This window comes from Peromyscus californicus, unplaced genomic scaffold, assembly GCF_007827085.1.
Source record: "Peromyscus californicus insignis strain IS unplaced genomic scaffold, ASM782708v3 Scaffold_3__1_contigs__length_106647218, whole genome shotgun sequence".
Lineage (NCBI taxonomy): Eukaryota > Metazoa > Chordata > Mammalia > Rodentia > Cricetidae > Peromyscus > Peromyscus californicus.
Window position 1 is genome coordinate 15590141 of NW_026294551.1, and position 20873 is coordinate 15611013.

The following is a 20873-nucleotide window of genomic DNA, read 5'->3' on the forward strand; positions in this document are numbered from 1 at the left end:
TTTTTCGAGACAGGGTTTCTCTGTGTAGCTTTGTGCCTTTCCTGGATCTCGCTCTGTAGACCAGGCTGGCCTTGAACTCACAAAGATCGCCTGCCTCTGCCTCCCGAGTGCTGGGATTAAAGGCGTGCACCACCACCGCCTGGCTAATAACATTTTTAAAATTGGTTTTGTGTTTAATTTTTTTGAACATTAATGTGTGTGTGAGTCACATGTACCAGGGCTCAAGTGACATGAGTGCAGCATGTCAGAATCAGGTCTTTCCTACCCTGTGGGTTCCAGCTGGGCTTCGGACTGAGCTCGTCAGACTTGGTGGCAAGTGCCTTCACCCACTGAGCTCTCCTGCCAGCCCCCCAATAGCACATTTCGAAAGTGTGTTTGCTGTAACTTCAGATACGCAGTAGGGTGTTGATCAGCAGTGACAGGTAACCAACCCTTGGTAACCTTAGGATCTGCCTTTTTCCTTTTTGGCACCTTGTCTGTACTGGCATGAATAGCTTGAGATGTGATTCTGCGGGTCCTGGGCAGCCTAACAGTGGACACAGGAGCCAGGACCATAAACAGCATGCATAGAGGGTCCTCGAATGTATGTGAAGACAGGAAGCACTTTTTGTCTTTGTTAATGCCTGATTGCATTTGCTATTGATATTTAGCTGTATACTTTTTTTTGTTTTGTTTTTGTTTTTTTTGAGACAGAGTTTCTCCGTGTGGCTTTGGAGCCTTTAGCCCAGGCTGGCCTCGAACTCACAGAGATCCTCCTGCCTCTGCCTCTGCCTCCTGAATGCTGGGACTAAAGGTGTGTACCACTACCAACCAGTAGTTGTCTTTTACAAAAGCAGTTTTGAGGGAGTCAAAGAGATAGTTCAGCGAGTAAAAGTAAATGATGTGAGTTAGATCCTTGGAACTCACATAGTAGGAGGAGAGAACAGACACCCACAGATTGTCTTCTGACTTCCACATGCACGTGTGCGAATGTGTACACACACACACACATACACATGCACGCACGCACACATACACGCGCACACACGCGCACACACACACGCACACACACACACATTTCCCCAGTGCTGGGGATAGAGCCAGGGACCCTGTGTTTGCTGCGCTGGTACTCTGCCACTGAGTGTAGGTCCTTAGGCCCTGTCATTTTGTAGCTCAATCTGGCTTTAACTCAGGGTTTCCTTCCTCTGCCTCCGGAGTACTGGTACTACAGGCTTGGGCCGACACACCTGGTGTCAGCCATCAAAATCTAGTAAACACTGACGTTTCAGGGTATTTGCTTCAGATCTCTGTTATCCTTAAGGATGAAGAAAATTACAGATTGTTTACCTTTCTCTCTCTGCTTCTCCAGAGGTAAAAAGTCCTTGTGGAGTTGGTGTATATTGTTCCCATCCTCATTTTTATACTTGTGCTATGTATGTTTGTATATGAGTGTTTTATGTTTTTATATTAGCATGGTCTATTTTATTGGTGTTTAGCCTTTTCAGTTTTTAAAAAATTGTTAGGGGGCTGGAGAGATGGCTCAGAGATTAAGAGTACTGGCTGCTCTTCCAGAGGACCTGAGTTCAATTCCCGTCAACCACATGGTGGCTCACAACCATCTATAATGAGATCTGATGCCCTCTTCTGTCATACAGGCATACATGCAGGCAGAATATTGTATACATTTAAAAAAAAAATAAGAAAGAAAAAAAAAATTGTTACTTACCACGTTAATAGACCTGACCTAATTCATTTAGTCTTCTGCCTTGTGTCCTGGGAATTAGAACACATAGCCTCTTTTACATACTAAGCACATGCTTGAGCACTCCTCCACTTCCCACCCCACCAGCATATTTATTTGAGACAGTATGTTTCCATGTAGCTCTGACTGGCCTCAGACCCAGAGATCCACCTGCCTCAGCCTCCCAAGTACTGGGATTAAAGGAATGCATTATCACGTGAACCCAGCCTTCATTTAGTATTTCATTTAGTATTTTATTTTTATTTATTTATTTATTTATTTTTTTGGTTTTTTTCGAGACAGGGTTTCTCTGTGTAGCTTTGTGCCTTTTCTGGAACTCGCTTTGGAGACCAGGCTGGCCTCGAACTCACAGAGATCCGCCTGGCTCTGCCTCCCAAGTGCTGGGATTAAAGGCGTGCGCCACCACTGCCCGGCCGCATTTAGTATTTTAAATCTATATTAAAGGTGCACAGAATGTATTTTAGCCTCATTTTGAGAACATAGAAGGTTATAGTTGAACTTCAGTTACTGTAGTGATCCCTAGATGTATTTCTAGATCAGAACTGTCCAATAGACAGTTGTGATGGTAGGAATGTTCTGTGTGTGTATTGTCCGAAATGGTAGCCACTAGCCACGTGCAGCTCTTACAAACTTAAAATGATAACTCTTGGTGACATTTTGGTTCATGTCTCATACCTTTTGTTTGCTTGTTTTCTTTTCTTTTCTTTTCTTTTTTCTTTTTTTTTTTTTTTTTTACACAGACTGTTCCTGGCTGTCCTGGAACTCCTTTGTAGACCAGTCTGGCCTTGAACTCACAGAGTCACCTACCTCTGCCTTCCAAATGCTGGGATTACAGTCATGCGTCACCACCGCCACTGCCTAGCTTCTTCATCCTTTGTGCTATTTCTCAAAGGCAAGTTCATTGACAGTGGACTCAGGTGGTTGGCTTTGACAACGGAGGAGGAAGTTCACTGAGTAGTGAAGCAGTTAGATTCAGGGGAAGGTGCAGTGGTGGGATGTTGGCACAGCTCTGGTACCCTGGATAAAGCACTTCGCCTCCGTGAGCATCTTTGAAAGGCAGTAATAACAGCAACTAGTCGTTGAGTGTGTATGAGGATAAAATGTGATAATGGTTAAAAAGTGCCTCGAAAGTACTCTGAAAGCTAGCTGCTGCTTTTATATTATTCCTGGCATGAAGAGCCAGGGAATGGTGCAAATGGAATGCACTTGCACATAGCCCTGTGAGTAATAGTTCTGTATTGAATTGGGACACTGTTCCAGATCTGGTGGCGAGTCCTTGTAAATTCCTTTGAATTTGTTTCATAATTTTTGTTTTTGTTTTTCCTAGATAGTGTTTCTCTGTGTAGTCCTGTCCTGGCTGTCCTGGAACTTTCTCTGTAGCCCAGGCTGGCCTTGAACTCACAGAGATCTGCTTGCCTCTGCCTCCTGAGTGCTGGAATTAAAGACATGTGCCACCACTGTTTTGGTTTTTTGAGACAGGGTCTGTAGCTCTGACTGGCCTAAAACTATATGTAGACCAGGCTGGCCTCAAATTCACAGAAACCCGCCTGGCTCTTCCTTCTAAGTGCTGGGATTAAAGGCATGTGTCACCACAACCAGTTCTTTCATAAATCTCAAAAGATTACTGTCACAGGGTTTGGTTCTGTTTTTTTGTTTTTCCCCTGAGACACAAGGTTTCTCTTTGTAGACCAGGCTGGCCTCAAACTCTCAGAGATCCATCTGCCTCTGCCTCCCCAAGTGCTGGGATTAAAGATAGGTACATCACCCGATGTACATCACAGTTTTTAAAAATTACATCATTCATGGCTTGCATATGTGTAACAACTGGCTAAAACTTTAGGTTTACTAGGCAGGAGAGATGGGTCAGCAGTTAAGAGCACCAACTGCTCTTACAGAGGACCCAGGTTCAATCCCCAGTATCCATATGGCAGCCCACACCTGTCTGTAACTCTAGCTCCAAGGAATCAAACACCCTTTTCTGGCCTCTGTGGGCAACAGGCACGAACTTGGTGCACAGATATACCTCTAGGCCAAAGAGCTGTACACATAAACTAATAGAAAAAGAATTAGATTTTATTATTTATTTATTTTTGGTTTTTGAAGACAGGGTCTCTCTATGTAGCCCTGGCTGTCCTGGAACTCCTGTATAGACCAGGCTGACCTCAAACTCAAGAGATTTGCCTACTTCTGCCTCCCAAGTGCTGGGATTGAAGGTGTGTGTGCAACAATTTTATTGATTGGAAAGCAGCAGCACACAGGAAATGCACCTTCCTCATTACTGTCCCAGCGCTGACATCCTTCTTTGAGATGCCACTTAGGGAGCTTCCCGCCATATTCTCCCTGTCTTTAGAATGGTTTTTATGACGTCTAGAAGTCAGAAAAGACCAGAAATAGTCCTTTCAGAATTAATAAGACGAAACTTTGATAGCACTGGAAAATTAACAGTGACTTCTGGATTTCATCTTGGCATGACCTCTGTATCTCCACTCTGTCACTACCAGATAATGCTAAGTTGTAAAGTTCTAACAAATGAGACAGGACTACACAGTTAGAAAATAAAAGTGCACATGCATAAGGAGGGTGAACAGCGGCAGAGACACTGCTCAGGAGTTGTGGCACAGCACCATGGTGTGACATTTGAGTGGCGCCCTGGAAAATGTTTGTCAGCAAAGCAGCACCAATTTAAAATGTAAAGGTGAGGCTTTGTTTTTTTAATTAAAAATGAGAATTTAAGTGAAGATTGTGACCTTGGTGCGTATTTCTAAAACTCAGGCATATGGGAGACTCCATGCAACAGTTTGAGTAGAGAGGAGACAGTCTCTTTTTCAGGGAATCCAAATTCAATTTCCGAGGCCCCCACCCCTCCCGAGCTTCAGGCTCATTTAAAGCAACTCTGTGCACAGCCACATGGCCTCCTATCAGGACACCGTTGGAGTGGTCAGCACTCTGCAGTTTCCTCCTCAGTGCTGGGACTCAGGAGCAGCGTGTCTGCCACACTTTCTCTCTTTTGCAGGCTTTGTCCAAGCCTCGGCTTCCTGTGCGTGCTCTGCTCCAAGAGTTCCTCCTGAGGCAGCCTTTAGCTTTTCTTCCTTAGTTTCTGGTCATCCTGCCTTTCTACTTGTTTCTCTAGTAGTTTTCAAACTTGGCTGCACTTCAGGACGAACGGAGCACAAGGGTAAAGTACAGACACTTCTCCTCAGGTTCTAGACACTTGGGCTGCATTGGGCAACTTTTTTTTCTTCTTCTTTTTTTTTTTTGGTTTTTCGAGACAGGGTTTCTCTGTGTAGCTTTGCGCCTTTCCTGGGACTCACTTGGTAGCCCAGGCTGGCCTCGAACTCACAGAGATCCGCCTGGCTCTGCCTCCCAAGTGCTGGGATTAAAGACGTGCGCCACCACCGCCCGGCTTGGCAACTTTTTTTTGAGACAGGGTCCTGCCCTCTAACCCAGGCTGGCCGGGTGATTTTGTTCCATCTCCCCACAGTTCTCGGAAGGAGTGATTGAAGACAGCTTTTCCAGTGGCAAGGCTGGAGCCCTTATTTCCTAGGTGGGGCAAGAGATTGTGAACCTGACATACTATAGATGCCAGTTATGTTTATTTTGTTTTGTTTTGAGACAGGGTTTCTATAGCCCGGGCTGTCCTGGAACTCACTGTGTAGACCAGGCTGGCCTCGAACTCACAGAGATCTGCCTCTACCTCCCAAATGCTGGGATTAAAGGTGTGTCCTCCCAGCTGATACTCTGTAGTCAGGCTAGCTTCAAGTCTGCCCCGCTCTGAGATTATAGGTGTGGTGTGGACCACCACAGCATTTGAATCTTTGAATTTAGTGTAATCTTTTATTTGCATTTACATAAGCTCACCCTTAGTCATTAATAGCAGCATTACCTGACTCATTTCCCTCTCTGCTTCCTCCCCCTTCCTTTTTTGAGAAAAGGTTGGCCTCACAAGAGCTGCGGTAGTCTTCCTACCCAGGCCTTCCAAGTGCTGGGGGGCCTGTGAGCTGACTCACTCACACGCACCCTTTTCTTTGAAAACAAAAACAGAAGTGTAGAAGGTATCTCAAAGTATAAAGTGTTTAAGTCGGTCATCTTTTTCCATCCCTAGTCTTCCCTGAAGGAACTCCTTTAAAAAGACGCCACCCCGATGGCCAGGGCATCCTTGAGCCCTCCCTTTATTCCCCTGCATCCCTGCTCATTGTTCTGGAGCCAGGGCTGCTTTCCCCTGCAGCATTCTAAGGTAGAGAGAATTCCAAGGGGAAGCAGCGTGAGGCCTGGGTTCCACCCCCAGCACCAACAGGAAAGATGTTAGTTTTGACCCTCTTTCCTTCTTTCAGTGCTGCAGTTTGCACTCGGGCCTTCTGCCAGGCACGCGCTCACCACTGAGCAACATTTCCAGCTGCTTTGTTTCAGCACATAGATGCATGTACATGCTTCCTAATTGATACATATTGAAGTTAAAAAGAAAAAATACAAACCATAAACTGTTGAGTGATGTGTTTTTGTGCTCTGTTGTGTGTGGGTATATCTACTGTGGGGTAGATTCAGTAGGCAAAGAGAATTTCTTGATTTTTGCCATGTTGCCTTTTTTGAAAACAAAAAAAAAAAACAAAAACAAAAACAAAAAAAACCGAACCCAGCCCAGCGTGGTGGTGTGTTCCTTTAATCCCAGTACTGGGGAGGCAGAGGCAGGTGGATCTTTGAGTTCCAGGACAGCCTGGGCTATATCAAGAGAGACCCTGCCTCAAACCATGAGTTCTTTTAGTGTTCTGGCCAGGATGTTTGGTATGTGTATAAGGTAGTTCGTGCTTCCTGCTAGACTGTGAGGAGTCTGGAGGCTTGCTTTACACAGTGTTTGTTATGTGGGAATTAAACTACTGATCTACTGCCTCAGTTATCCTGTATTCCAAAGAAGCGGAGGGACAAAATAAGGGAATTTATTCACAGTTTTGGCCAAATGGAGGAGGGGGAAGAAATCTAATCTCCTTCCCACAGTGCCAGTGGCCTATTCAGAATTTGTAGAAAGCCAGGAGACAAAGGCAGGACGTAATGTAAATGTAACTGTGGGTTAGAATGATTTGTTTTTTCCTGGGTGGGGGAGGGAACTGGCTCTACACCTTCTCTGAAGGGTTTATTTAAATCTCTTCTGAGTAAAATAGGGTCTTACAAGTCTCCATTTTGAAAGAGAAAAGAGCATTTTGTGAGAAGGAAGGTCCCGCCCCGTACCTTGCTAGCAGAATTCTTTGTCTCTAGGTCCACTCCTTTAATAGGTGGAGGTGAAGCTTTTGCTGTCTGTCTTCCTAGGAATTTTGCAAGTGAAAAAAGTTAATTGTCTGAATGAAGGTCAAGAGTTAGTCTTACTAGACTATTCTCCTGTCCTGCCCTCTCCTGCTGGTTGATCACTGCTACAGACTAGACTTTAGCTTCAGGGACTTGAAGAAAACAGTTTTCGTTTATTGTTTTTTTTTTTTTCCTTTTTCTTTTCTTTTTCTGAGACAAGGTTTCTTTGTGTAGCTTTGGGACCTGTCCTGGAACTGTAGACCAGGCTGGCCTCAAAGTCACAGAGATCCGCCTGCCTGTCTCCTGAGTGCTGGGACTAAAGGTGTGTGCCACTGCCCATCGAAGAAAACATTTTTAATTTCGTATCTGGATATCTACCTGTCGTGTACATATGAAGAGAAGAAGAAGAAGAAAACGTGGGAGAGTTCCACCACGTGAGTCCTGGGATCTAACTTGGCGGCAGGCGCCTTCACCTAGCATCAGCACCAGGGACTTTATATCTCCTTTCTGTTCTTTTCTAAGATTTACTTATTTTTATTTTATGCGTATGAGTGTTTGCATGTATGTATGTGCACCATGTATATGCCTGGTCCCCACAGAGTCCAGAAGAGGGTGTCAGATCCCCTGGAACTGGAGGTACAGATGGTTGTGAGTCAACATGTGGGTTATAGGAATTGAACCCAGGTCCTCTGGAAGAGCAGCTATTTTTCTCAACCGCTTAGCCATCTCTCCAGCCCCTTCAGGGACTTTCTAACAGACATGTTCAATAAGCCGCTGAGGAACGTAGAACTTGCTCAAGAAGCCGTTCTTGAGATGTGCTAACTTGGGGCAGCAGATGAGTACCAAGTCACACACTGAGGACATGATAAGACTAACTCACTCATTCTGATGCTTACTACATGGTGGTTCTGAACGGTGGCCTCAGTGACACTTGGCTCTCTGTCCTCCTAGTTGTCATCCTCCATGGGTGTGTTGGCATGGGGGGAACTGCCTTTCTCATTATGAATGGCCTGCAACCTTGTCTGGCCAACAGGGACCAGATTTTCTTTCACAGAAAGTGATGGCTCTGTTCCTATCTTAAAAATCTGTTCTCCAGATCCTTGGAGGTTGGGGTTACATTGTATACCTTGAAAACCCTTTTTGTTTGTATTCTCTGGTGCTTCCTTTTCTCTAGGACCTTGTACCACTTTGCTTTGCAGGTAGAAACCTAGGGAAGGTGCTACAGAGCAGTTACAAGCAACTCAGTGTCATGGTTAATAAAACTTAGTTATACAGAAATGAATTTAATCAATTTCATTAACATTACTTTTCAAAATTAGAAACTTACCATTCCACAGATCCCAGAAATTAAGTGTAATAGAAACAGTTTAGAAGTAACTTTTTTCTTTCTTTCTTTCTTTCTTTCTTTCTTTCTTTCTCTTCTTTCTTTCTTTCTTTCTTTCTTTCTTTCCTTCCTTCCTTCCTTCCTTCCTTCCTTCCTTCCTTCCTTCTTTCTTTCTTTCTTTCTTTCTTTCTTTCTGTCTTTCTTTCTGTCTTTCTGTCTTTCTTTTTTTTGAGACAGGGTTTCTCTATATAACCCTGGCTATCCTGGAACTTACTTTGTAGACCAGGCTCACCTCGAACTCACAGAGATCTGCCAGCCTCTGCCTCCTGAGTGCTGGGATTAAAGGTGTATACCATTGCTGCCCTGCAACTTGTTCCTTTTTAACAAGTATTTCTTTTTAAGCTTGTGTATTTGTATATGATTGGGGACGGGGCATGCCACAGTGTGCTCTTTGAGGTCAGAGGACAACTTTGGAGTTCATCAGATTTGTTTGGCAAGCATCTTTACATCTCTTGCTTGTACTGCTTATTTACAAAGTAGGGCTGATTGTCGTACCTCAGACTTATTTAATTTAAAGTGTTAAATGCTATATGTGAACATGTTACAGACCTAAGTTCTTGGTATGTTTGTATGTGTGCGTGCCCAAGTACACAGAATATGTATGTATGTATGTATATACCCAATGTGTGTGTGCAACACAGAATGTGTGTACATATATAGATAGATAGGCAGGCAGACAGACAGATAGATCTAGTGTGTGGTCTGTGCGTGTACACAGAATGTGTGTTTATACATAGATAGAGACAACAGACAGCTAGATCTAGTGCATGGTCTGTGCGTGTGTGGATGGATGCAGTGCTTGGCCTGTGTGCACTTAATTCGTTGCTTAAAAGTTACAGCCCTTTGTGGCCTTCCCAGCCAAGACACCTTTCTCCTCTCTAGTGCTGGAATTTTTCTGTTCTTTTGCCTCCTTTTCCCCACCTGTCCTGAGCTTGTACTTGACCAGCTCCCTGCAGGCAGCCCTGTCGAAGGGGACACACTGGGAATTTTTTGTTGGTTGTGAGGTGTCTGGCTGATTCAATCTGAGATCTGCTGCCCCACCCTCCCAGTGCTGGTCACTTTATATGAAGGTAGCTAATTTTTTTTATTTATATTTTGTCAAATTCTTACCAACACCTTTAAAAAGACCAGGTACCTGTAGTTAATTCTTAGGTAATTGAATATACTTTAAAAGGATTGAATGGAAGCTAGGAGTGGTGGTGCACACCTTTAATCCCAGTTTCCGGACAGCCAGAGCTACACTGAGAAACCTTGTCTTGAAAAAACACAAAAGCAGATAGATAGATAGATAGATAGATAGATAGATAGATAGATAGATAGATAGATAGATAGATGGGAAACTTTGGATTTAGATTTTTTTTTGTATACTTAACAATCAGAACTAAATTATTGTGTTAGGTAAGATGACTTACACTTGTAATTCCAGCTATAAATGGACTATATAACTCCAGGCTAGCCTGGGCTACAGAGTAGGGCTGTCCTAAAAATGAAAGAACTAAGTCATTGAGCTTTATTTCATTGTTGTTGTTATTATTATTGAAACTGTGTCTCACTATTTAGACCAGGCTGTCCTGGAACTCGCAAAGCTTCACGCGTCCTGCCTCCTCCTGAGTACTGGGATTTAAAGCAGCATGTGCTCTCACACAGGCTGGTGTTATTTTTGCTATTTTAATAATTCTGGGGATGAGCTGGGTGGTGGTGGTGCATGCCTTTAATCCCAGCAATCAGGAGGCAAAAGCAGGTGGATGAGTTCTAGGACAGCCAGGACTGTTACACAAAGAAACAAAACCAAAGAAAACAAAACCAAAAAAAAAAATTCTGGGGATGAGCCCCAGCCTAGGCATGTTAAATGCCTACCACTGAGCCATACCCTTATCTTGGCATTAGTATGACTTGAATGTTGTACAAAGTCTGATGGCGTGTTTGTAGGAGCAAGGTGCCATATTAACCTATAATAATATCATGTCTTTATTTACAGGTAGGCGAAAACCAAGAGTACATCGGCCTCGCTCTCCAATATTAGAAGAAAAAGACATCCCACCCCTTGAATTTCCGAAGTCCTCCGAGGATTTAATGGTGCCTAATGAGCATATAATGAACGTCATTGCCATTTACGAGGTCGTGCGGAACTTTGGCAGTGTGTTAAGGTTGTCCCCTTTCTGCTTTGAGGACTTCTGCGCAGCTCTGGTCAGCCAAGAGCAGTGCACACTCATGGCAGAGATGCACGTGGCGCTTCTCAAAGCAGTTCTGCGCGAAGAGGACACATCCAACACCACCTTTGGCCCTGCCGATCTGAAAGACAGTGTCAACTCCACCCTGTATTTCATCGATGGGATGACGTGGCCAGAGGTCCTGCGGGTGTACTGTGAGAGTGATAAGGAGTACCATCATGTTCTTCCTTACCAGGAGGCAGAGGACTATCCATATGGACCGGTGGAGAACAAAATCAAAGTTCTGCAGTTTCTAGTTGATCAGTTCCTGACGACCAATATTGCTCGGGAGGAGCTGATGTCTGAAGGGGTGATCCAGTACGATGACCATTGTAGGGTCTGTCACAAACTGGGAGACTTGCTTTGCTGTGAAACGTGCTCAGCTGTGTACCATTTGGAGTGTGTGAAGCCGCCTCTTGAGGAGGTGCCGGAGGACGAGTGGCAGTGTGAGGTCTGTGTGGCACACAAGGTGCCTGGCGTGACTGACTGTGTTGCTGAAGTCCAAAAGAATAAACCGTATGTTCGACATGAGCCGATTGGGTATGACAGAGGCCGCAGGAAATACTGGTTCTTAAACCGAAGACTCATAATGTAAGTAGATCATTTTTGTACTTATTTACAGGGAAAGTGTTTTCCTTCATGATTGCCATAACAGTTGTTGATGTGGAAAACTTGTAATTTAATAATGAATTGTAATTAAAGACTTTTGAGGTGGAAGGAGTATAGGCATTAACATGGTATTTTAGCAATTGGAAATCAGCTGAGTTCGTGAGAGATGTAGACTGCATACCGTTCATTTCGGCATGCAGAGAAAGAACTAGTGTCCTGAGTGTGATTCTGCAACCTTCATGCAGCCACTGACAGCTTCGTACCGGACTTGTGTGAGGCCTGCAGCCTCCTCTTTAGTTTGCCCACGTGGCAGTTGCATGGATCAGCTGAGCAAACCTGCTCAAGCCTGGGCATTGGTTATTGGTTGCAATCCCCAGGAGATCCCAGCACATGGAGGGTCAGAGTCTGAGTCTTGTGGTTTCAAGAAACAATTTGGAGTTAGGCTTGTGGGGCAGGCGGATCTCAAGTTCCAGGCCTGCTCTGCTCTGCTCTACAGAGTGCATTCAAGGCTAGCCTGGGCAATTTAGCAAGCCCCCGTCTGAAAATAAAAGTAAGAAGAGACTGAGGATCTAGCTCAGTGTAGAGTGTTTGCCCAGCATATGTGAGATGCTATGTTTAGTCTCAGGACCACAGAAGTGAACAACGGAAAAGAAGCTTTCGGCATCAGGGGGCAAGTGGGGTCATGGAGCACTTTGCTTAGCCTGGTCAGAAAGTCAGGCAGTGTTGAATTCTGGACTGCATATTGAGTTAGAAACCTAGTAGAGGGCATGGACCACCTGGTACTTTGAGCTTTTACAGTTTTGAGACTTTCTTTCAGTTCTGAGAATTAGGTCAAGAGAAAATGGATGAGATGAACTTCAGGGTGCTGTGTGAGGGAGAGTGATGCTCTCTGAGATCTGACATTTGACTTATTGTATAGTTTTTTGGTTTAGTTTGCTGGAAACCTGTGGGATTGTCTCCAGATTGTGTAGGTGTCCAGGGATGGGCACTTGTGTGGGTCTCTCGTCACCTGTTGAGTACTGGGTTGGCATTGGTCCTGGTGGTCAGGTCCTGTGGTGCCGACAGTGTCTGCTGGCCTCCCTCTCCTCAGCCTTGCTGGACTTGTCCTGTGTCATCACTTTATTGAACACTGGGCTGTTTTTGTCTTCGATTTTTCTTGTCTTTCCTCACCAGTTTTCGTCTTTGAGGTGTGTGTGTGTGTGTGTGTGTGTGTGTGTGTGTGTGTGTGTGTGTTTGTTTTATTTGGACAGAGTCTCATTATGTAATTAGTCCTAGCTGGCCTGGAACCTACTGTATAAACAGATTGGCCTCAGATTCACAGAGATCCATTTGCCTCTGCTTCCCTTAGTTTTTTTTTTTTAAATATTGATCTCTAAACCCTATGTTTTACTTTTTCTTCTACCATGTATTTAATTTTTAAAAATTTATATGTGTGTTTTGCCTGTATGTGTGTCTGTGTACCGTATGCTTGCAGTGCCCGTAGAGGCCAGAAGAGGGCGCTCCTATAACTGGAGTTACAGAAGGCGTGAGTCACCTTGTGGGTGTTAGGAACCAGTCCTGGGTCCTCTTTTAGAACACCCAGTGCTCTTATCCCAGAGCCACCTCTCCAGTCCCCATACTTTCACTTCACTTAATTATTCTCTCTCTCTCTCTCTCTCTCTCTCTCTCTCTCTCTCTCTCTCTCTCTCATTATCTATCATCTATTCATCCTCCATCCATCCATCCATCAATGTTTTTAAAATGTTTGTCTGTACTATGTGTGTGCCAAGTGCTCACAGAGGCCAGAAGAGGGCACTGGATCCCCTCGAACTGGACTTAACAGACAGTTTGTAAGCTGTCTTGTGTGGTGCTGGGAATTGAATCCAGGACCTCTGCAAGAAGAGTACGACACCACTGCCCCAAGAAAAAAGGCCAGGTGTGGTGACGTACCCCTTTAATCTCAGCACTGGGGAGGCAGAGGCAGGCAGATCTCTGTGAGTTATAGGCCAGCCTGGTCTACATAGAGTCTGTCTTTAAAAAACAAAACAGAACAAAAAACAGCCAGGCAGTGTGATGTTGCACGCCTTTAGTCCCAGCACTCAGCAGAGGCAGGTGGGTCTCTTTCAGCCTGGTCTACAGACCAAGTTCCAGGATAGCCATAGAAACCCTTTCTAGAAAACAAACAAAACAAAAAGCCCTCCAAATCCTCAAAAAAAAAAAAAACCCCAAAAACAAAAACATGCTTTTAATTGCTGGACTACCTCTCCAGCCTCTTATTTTTTATTTGTAAGAGGTCTTTTGTTGTATTACTATTTGTAAAAATAACAACCTTGAATCTTTATTTTAAAAAAATAATGACAAAATCCTGATTTCACTTTATGGATATAGGGTTTTACCTTTCTGAGGATATTATTTTGATATATTATTTTGCTTTCTTGAGACAGGGTCTTTATAGCACAGGATGTTCTTAAAATCACATCAGTCTACCTTCTTTAGCCTTTCATGTGTTGGGATTATAGGGTGAGTCACCACACCAGGAGCTGTTTGGTTTTTGAGCTGGTCTACTAAGGTCTAGGCTGGGTGCTGGGATTACAGGTGTGTTTGGCCACGCCCAGGTTCTGAGTAGTCTGGAATCGGTTCCTTCTCCGTCGTTGCATGATTTAACTTTTCCTGAGCTGCTTCTGCTGCTGTTTGTTCGCTCCTTTCCCTCTGATGGCTTAGTTTTAAGCTGTTGGCTAAGACTGTGCAACGACCAGCTGATTGGAAGCTCTACGCACATGGGGGGCCGAATCAACTTCCAGCTTGACCATGGGTGACAGTCACAGTGTGTTAGGAAGGCCCTGCTGTCTGTGTCCTTCCTTCGCTCAGTTACTGCAGCTGGGGCTTGGGCCTGAGCGGGCCTTTTCTGTGTGCTTGGAGCACACTGGCACTTAGAAGTAGGCCCCATGCACCGTGCCTGCAGCATTTCTGGTGTCACTGGAAGGAAGCCTCAGGTCCCTGAACGTACTCACGCCAGGCCTGGAGCTTTTGAGTCAGAGAACTGCAGCTCTGCTGGATTTTCTAGAGACCAGACCTTTGGTGGCTTGAAGAGGAGAGGTGGTCTTTAGGAGTATGCGTAAACAGCCGCCTGCCGGTTGTGCTTCATAGCTGCCCCACCCCCACCCATGCCCACAGCCTTGCCGGCACTCATGTCGTCCCTGTGTGGATTGCCGTTCTCAGCAGCTGGCCTTGGCATTGGGCTTTCTAGGCTTTTCACGGTTGTAGTGATCATGTGACCACCTGCTTTCAGCTTTTTAATTATCTTTCCCCAATCCTGAGTTTGTCTTTTTAAGAAGGTTCTTTTTGGTTGTTTTGTTATGTTTTGAAACAAGTTATTGCTGTTTGTGGCAAGCTGGCTGGAACTTGAGATCCTCCTGCCTCAGCCTCCTGAACGTTTGGGTTATGAGCCATCGTGCCAGGTGTTCTTCAGCATAGTTTTTTGTTTTGTTTTGTTTTGTTTTTCAAGACAGGGTTTCTCTGTGTAGCTTTTGGAACCTGTCCTGGAACTCACTCTGTAGTCCAGGCTGGCCTCTACCTCCCAAGTGCTGGGATTAAAAGGCATGTGCCACCACTGCCCAGCAGCATAGTTTTTTAAAAAGTTTTTTTTGACATTCATTTATTTGTGTGGAGGGCAGGTAGCCTGTATGCCACACGGTGCCTGTGTGGAGGTTAGAGAACATCTTTTGGGAGTTGGCTGTTTGCTCCTACTGTTTGGGTCCTGGGAATCAGCTGAGGTTGACAGAGTTGGTGACAAGCAGCTTTTCCTACTGAGCCTCACGCCGGCCCCTTGCTTGGCCTTTTAGATGTTGGTTTTCACAGCCTGTCTGTTCCTGAGCAACTCTTTCTGTACAGAGACTAAAGGCGTGTGGAGATACAGCTTGACGTCTTTGAGGCTGACAATCAGTGGCCTAGGTCTTTTAGATTTGGAAACCTGTGAATAGTAGCTAATTACTTAGATAAAAATAATCCAAAGCCACATTTATTGAGCATTTTATATACAGCTCAGGACATTGGGTATCCTGAGCATTCTATATACAGTTCTTAAATTAATCTTTACAACAGTGCTGTAATATAGGTCTATACCTACCTGTAACTTACAGATGTGAGACTAAAGCTAAGGGAAATTATGTAACTTGTCCCCAACACTCCATAGCTGTTAGCAGGTGGGACCTGAAGTTGTTTATAAGAATGTTTCTAATAACGGTTAGAGTATACCCATTTTGACAGCTCACAGCTAGCTACCTGTAACTCCAGCTCTAAGGGAACTGATACCTCTAGTCTCTGCAGGCATTGAAAACACACACACACACACACACACACACACACACACACACACACACACACAGAGAGAGAGAGAGACAGACAGAGAGAGAGAGACAGAGAGAGACAGAGGATTAAAAATAATAAGAACAAATATGTTTTCAAAAGGAGGTTTTCCTAACTGTGCTGCAGTCTAGCTTCTAAACATCACTTTGAAAAGCCTGCAAGTTGAGTTATTTTAGCTTTTAAAACCAGTGCCATGGGGCTAGAGAGATGAATGGTTCAGCAGTTAGGTGCTAGCACTGACTGCTCTTCAGAGGACCAGCACCCTGCCTGTAGCTCTAGTTCCAGGGGGTCTGACACCCTCTTCTGGCCTCTTTGGGCACTGCATACATGTGATATAAAGTCCTGTATTCAGGCAAAACACTTCATCCATACACATTTTAAAAAAGTCTTAAAAAACAAAATGAAAACACATATAACTGGTTTTTGTTCTGTGCACACAGAGTGTGTCTGAGAGCTTTTATATTTAGAAAAAAGATGCTTTTAGAAAGCACCAACTAAGCCGGGCGGTGGTGGCGCACGACTTTAATCCCAGCACTCGGGAGGCAGAGGCAGGTGGATCTCTGTGAGTTCGAGGCCAGCCTGGTCTACAGAGCAAGATCCAGGAAAAGGTGCAAAGCTACACAGAGAAACCCTGTCTCAAAAAACCAAAAAAAAAAAAAAAAGAAAGCACCAACTAAAATTTAACATTGCTTTTAGTTAGTAACTTAAGCAGATACACTCAGATAAAGCAGATAAAATAAGACTTAAAGGAAAGGACTTACCAGTTTGAAAGTGAATATGCATGAGCTTTGGAAACCACAGGCCTGAAGGACTTAAATTACACTTTTAAGCACTTGTGGATTAATCAGTCACACATTATTGATGAAGTTAAATAGTCTCTGAGTGGAACAGCAAATTTATTCATTTAGCTTTGGTTTGGAAATAATGTTTTATAACATTGTATTTAAATATTGGTTTTATCAGCTCTCATGTCTCAGATTTAATTTCTTGGTGCATAGGCAACGCACACAGAATTTAATGATCACTTAAACAAATATGGATCGTTCTTTTAGGTTTTGGGGTTTTTTTTGTGTGTGTGTATTTGAAAAAATTAGATTTACTTATTTTCATGTGTATAGGTGTTTGCCTGTATGTATGTGTATCATGTGTGTGCTTGATGCCTGAATAGGCCAGAAGAAGGCATCAAGATCCCTTGGTGTTTGATGGGTGGATGCTGGGGATGGGACTCTGTTCCTCTGTAAGAGCAATCAGTGTTCTTAAGGTACCGAGGTGCCTTTTTAGCTCTTGTTTTGTATTTTTGAAACAGGATTTTCCTAGGTAGACTATGGTGCTCACAGAGGTCATCCTGCCTCTCTCTGCCTTCCAAAGGCCGGGATCAAAGGCATGCACCACCAACCTGACTAACAGTGTTTTTAATGCTCTGATGTTTTGAGTATTTTTTTTTTAAAGATTTATTTATTTAGTATACAATGTTCTGCCTGCATGTATGTCTGCAGGCCAGAAGAGGGCACCAGATCTCATTACAGATGGTTGTGAGCCACCATGTGGTTGCTGGGAATTGAACTCAGGACCTCTGGAAGAGCAGTCACTGCTCTTAACCTCTGAGCCATCTTTCCAGCCCCTGTTTTGACTATTTTCTGTGTAACATCAGTGAGGAATCTTGAAATGTTATAGTGATACTAAATGTTTGTGTCAACAATTAGAAGTGAACCTAGAAGAATTTTGCATCATTTATGAAAGTTCGAATAAAATGCTTTCAGGTTAAGTGTCCTCATGGTAGAATATATAGAGCAGCTTGGGAAGGGTTCAGGGTCATGGAAACTCTTCAGTCAACTCACTGTAAGTAGAGGGTAGGCATATGTTTTCCCCTGGAACCCCAGAAACTGAAAATCGGAGAGGCCCTGTTGCTCATAGAGGAAGTTATCTGAAACAAAGCCTGTCAGTGAGCAGTATTTTTAAATTATAGTATTAGCAATTCATAGACATTCTCCCATCATTGCATTTACTTAGTGAGCATTAAAATATGTTAATTGTATAGGTTAGTGGCATGTACAATGAGAGAGCAATTCTCTATGAATGTATACCAGCAGATGCCATGTCCAGACTAGATTTTAGGAAACTCCTAATCATCCTCCCAATTCTGTTCCCTGCTTATTAGCTGAAGTAGTCATTTATTTGTTTGTTTTTGAGATAAGGTTTCTCTGTGTTGTGTAGCCTTGGCATCCTGGATCACACTCCATAGACCAGCCTGACATTGAACTCAGAGATCTGCATGTCCACCACCACCTCCTGGTGCTGAAGCAGTCTTTTTAAAACTTTCTTTCAAAAAAAAATTTAAAGCTTTCTTTCCCCCTTTAGATAGTGTCTCTTGTAACCTAGGCTGGCCTTGAACTCTGTATAAGGCTAAAGATGACCTTGAACTGATCCTTTTTGTTTTTGTTTTGAGACAGGATTTCTTTGTGTAGCACTGGCTGCCCTGGAACTCATTCTGTAGACCAGGCTGGCTAAGTCACAGAGATCTGTCTGCCTCTGTCTTCTAAGTGCTGAGATTAAAGGCGTACACCACTACCTAGTTTATGTATTATTTTTAAGGACTTAATTATTTTACATGTGTGGATGTTTTGCCTAGATTTGTGAAAGTGCATTTTGTGTGTGCTTGAGGCCTGCAGAGGTCAGAAGAGGGTGTCGGGTCCCCTAGCACTGGAATTACAGGTGGTTTTGAGCCACCATGTGAGTGCTGGAGATGGAAATGGGGTCCTCTGCAAGAGCACTCAGTGCTCTTGACCACTGAGCCATCTCTCCAGCTCCTTATTTTTATTGTAAGTTTCTGTGTGTATGGCTGCAGGTGCCCATGGAGGCCAGAGGTGTCTGAATGCCTGAAGATAAATTTTTAGGCAGTTGTGAGCCATCCAACATGGGTGCTGGGAACCAAACTCAGACCCTCTGCCAAGATAGAATGCACTTTTAACTTCTGAGCCATCTCTCCAGCCCCCTTTACCTGTTCTAATCCAGGTAGTCCCACAACAGTACATTGTTGGAAGAACTGTCAGGGTTTTCAGTGGTGAAGGCAGAGGAGTGTTTTCAGTGGTGAGGGCAGAGGAGGGTTGCTTCTTACTCAAGATCCCACAGCTTGGGGGTAGAGTCAGGATGGAACCCAGAGGGTCTGGCTAGAGGACGACGGCTCCTGACCTGGTGGGTGCTGGCTCTGTCAGAGACAGTCAGCGTGACAACTCTGGTGGGAATGAAGTCGGTTCTGAAGGCGGGAAGTCAGATCTCAAGATGTCAGCAAGGCTCTGGGAAAGAGACTCCTTTCTCAGCCTTGCTAGCTTCCAGCGCCCAGGTGGTCCTTGGCTGTTGACAGCTTAAGTGGACTCCCTTTTTTCTATCAAGTGCCCAGGATTTTTCTCTAGCCTCTTTCCCATAGTCAATTCCAAAGTATTTTAGGGTGTTTTACAGAACGAAGATTTGGGCATCTGCTGGGGCTGCTGTGACAAAACACTATAAACAGGACTTTACTGAATGGCTCAGCGTCCTGCATCCCGAAGCTTGAAACCCAGAAAGCCAGACTTGGCTCCTTCTGAAGGCTCTCGGAGACTGCCTTGTGCCTCTCTACCTTGGACAGACTTGTCACCCTGTGCTATTTCCTACACCACCTCCTTTCCTCCTGTAGAGTCACTAGTCAGTAGAGTCCAGGATGATTCTGTCTCAAACCCTGTAGGTAAATACATTTTCCAAACAAGGTCACTCCGAGGTTTTAGGTGGACCTGCATTTGGGGGCCAGTATTCAGCCCATTATAGGGTTTCTTACTCTTCTATGGATTTGTTGAGAGCAGAAACTAGAAACTTACCTGTGAGTCACTTTCACATTACTGTTGAGCTTCGTAAGTCAGTCCCACTTCCTGTGTAGTCTAGGGAGGTGTCAAGCTGTAATATGTATATTTGCTCATGGTTTTACTTAGGCAAGAACTGTTTTCTTCTCCCTGTCTTCTTCTGTCACCCTGTGAAGTGGTGGGGACACTTGGCAGTGAGCACCCTTAGAGTAGCCGGGCCAGTTCCAGTGAGCTGGGAGAACTCACCGGCCTTGGAGGAACAAAGCTTTCACCAAAGCCAGGTAGACTCATTGTGGATCAATGCCTTTTTTTTTTTTTTTTTTTTTTTTCTTTGAGACAGGGTTTCTCTGTGTAGTTTTGGTGCCTGTCCTAGATCTCGCTTTGTCGACTAGGCTGGCCTTGAACTCACAGAGATCTGCCTGGCTCTGCCTCCCGAGTGCTGGGATTAAAGGCGTGCGCCACCACCACCGCCGCCGCCGCCCGGTGGATCAATGCTTATTTATACGGGAGAGAGGTCACTCTTGTCACTCTGAGAGTTAGGACAGAGGTTTTGATTAGATGGACTGTCAGTAACCCCAGAGCACCCGTGTGAACAGACACCGTGGCTTTGACAGCCTCAGTGGTCCGTGTTAGAGTATTTCACCGCTATGTTTGTGATGGATTTACTCTGCTTCCAGAAAAAAAAAAGCTTAAGTCAGTGAGAATATTATGGTTTTTTTTTTTTTTTTTATGAGCAGAATAAAAGATACTTGCCAGCACCCCGTTTTTAGAGAGGCTTAACAGCCTACTCTCCTGGAGAAATGACCAAGGGAGTGAGGATGAGGAGCCGGAGGGGTTTGCGCATGCGTGGCTGAAAAGAGGAAGTGGAGTAGAAGTGTAGGTGCTGTGAGCATTTGGAGGCTTTGTGCGGAGGAGGTGTTAGGTAGAGTTCACATCTGCTAGCAGACAGACGCAGAGCTAACTGGTGGAATTACTACAGCTTTGAGTAATTGCATTATAAGTAAACACTTACTAAAAGTGGTGGCATGCAACTTTAATCCCAGCTCTCAGGAGGCAGAGGCAGGCGAATCTCTAAGTTCGAGACCAACTCTGTCCACAGAGAGAGTTCCCGGACAGCCAGGGCTACACAGAGAGACCCTTTCTCAACAAACCTAACAGTTGTCACTAAAAGCAGCTGAGTGTAGAGTGGATTTCTGCCTGAAGCAGTTAGTATGTTGTAGAGGGGAAATTCCACAGAGACCAGAAGAGAGTGCACATAGCTGTCAGTTGTTAGGGATCCTTTCAGGAGGTGGTGGCTTGCTTGAGGAAATTGACAGGATGGGAGCTGGAGAGATGCACAGTGGCTAAGATCACTTGCTGCACCTCTAACAGAGGGCAGAATTTGCTTCCTAGCACCAGGTACTCAGAGTCTCCTGTGTCTCCAGCTCCAGGGGATGGGATGCAGTCTTCTGGCCTTCACAGGTACACACACACACACACAC

At 44.5% G+C, this 20873-nt stretch overlaps 1 protein-coding gene across 9 annotated transcripts in view; it reads left to right on the forward strand.

Annotated features, from left to right (window-relative positions):
• Bptf (bromodomain PHD finger transcription factor) overlaps nt 1-20873 on the forward strand; it is a 113177-nt gene that overhangs the window by 14304 nt on the left and 78000 nt on the right. For all 9 annotated transcript variants that reach the window (XM_052759642.1, XM_052759649.1, XM_052759648.1 and 6 more), the window contains exon 2: nt 10378-11200. In XM_052759642.1, coding sequence (XP_052615602.1) covers nt 10378-11200 — 823 coding nt within the window. The remainder of the gene's footprint in view (nt 1-10377; nt 11201-20873) is intronic.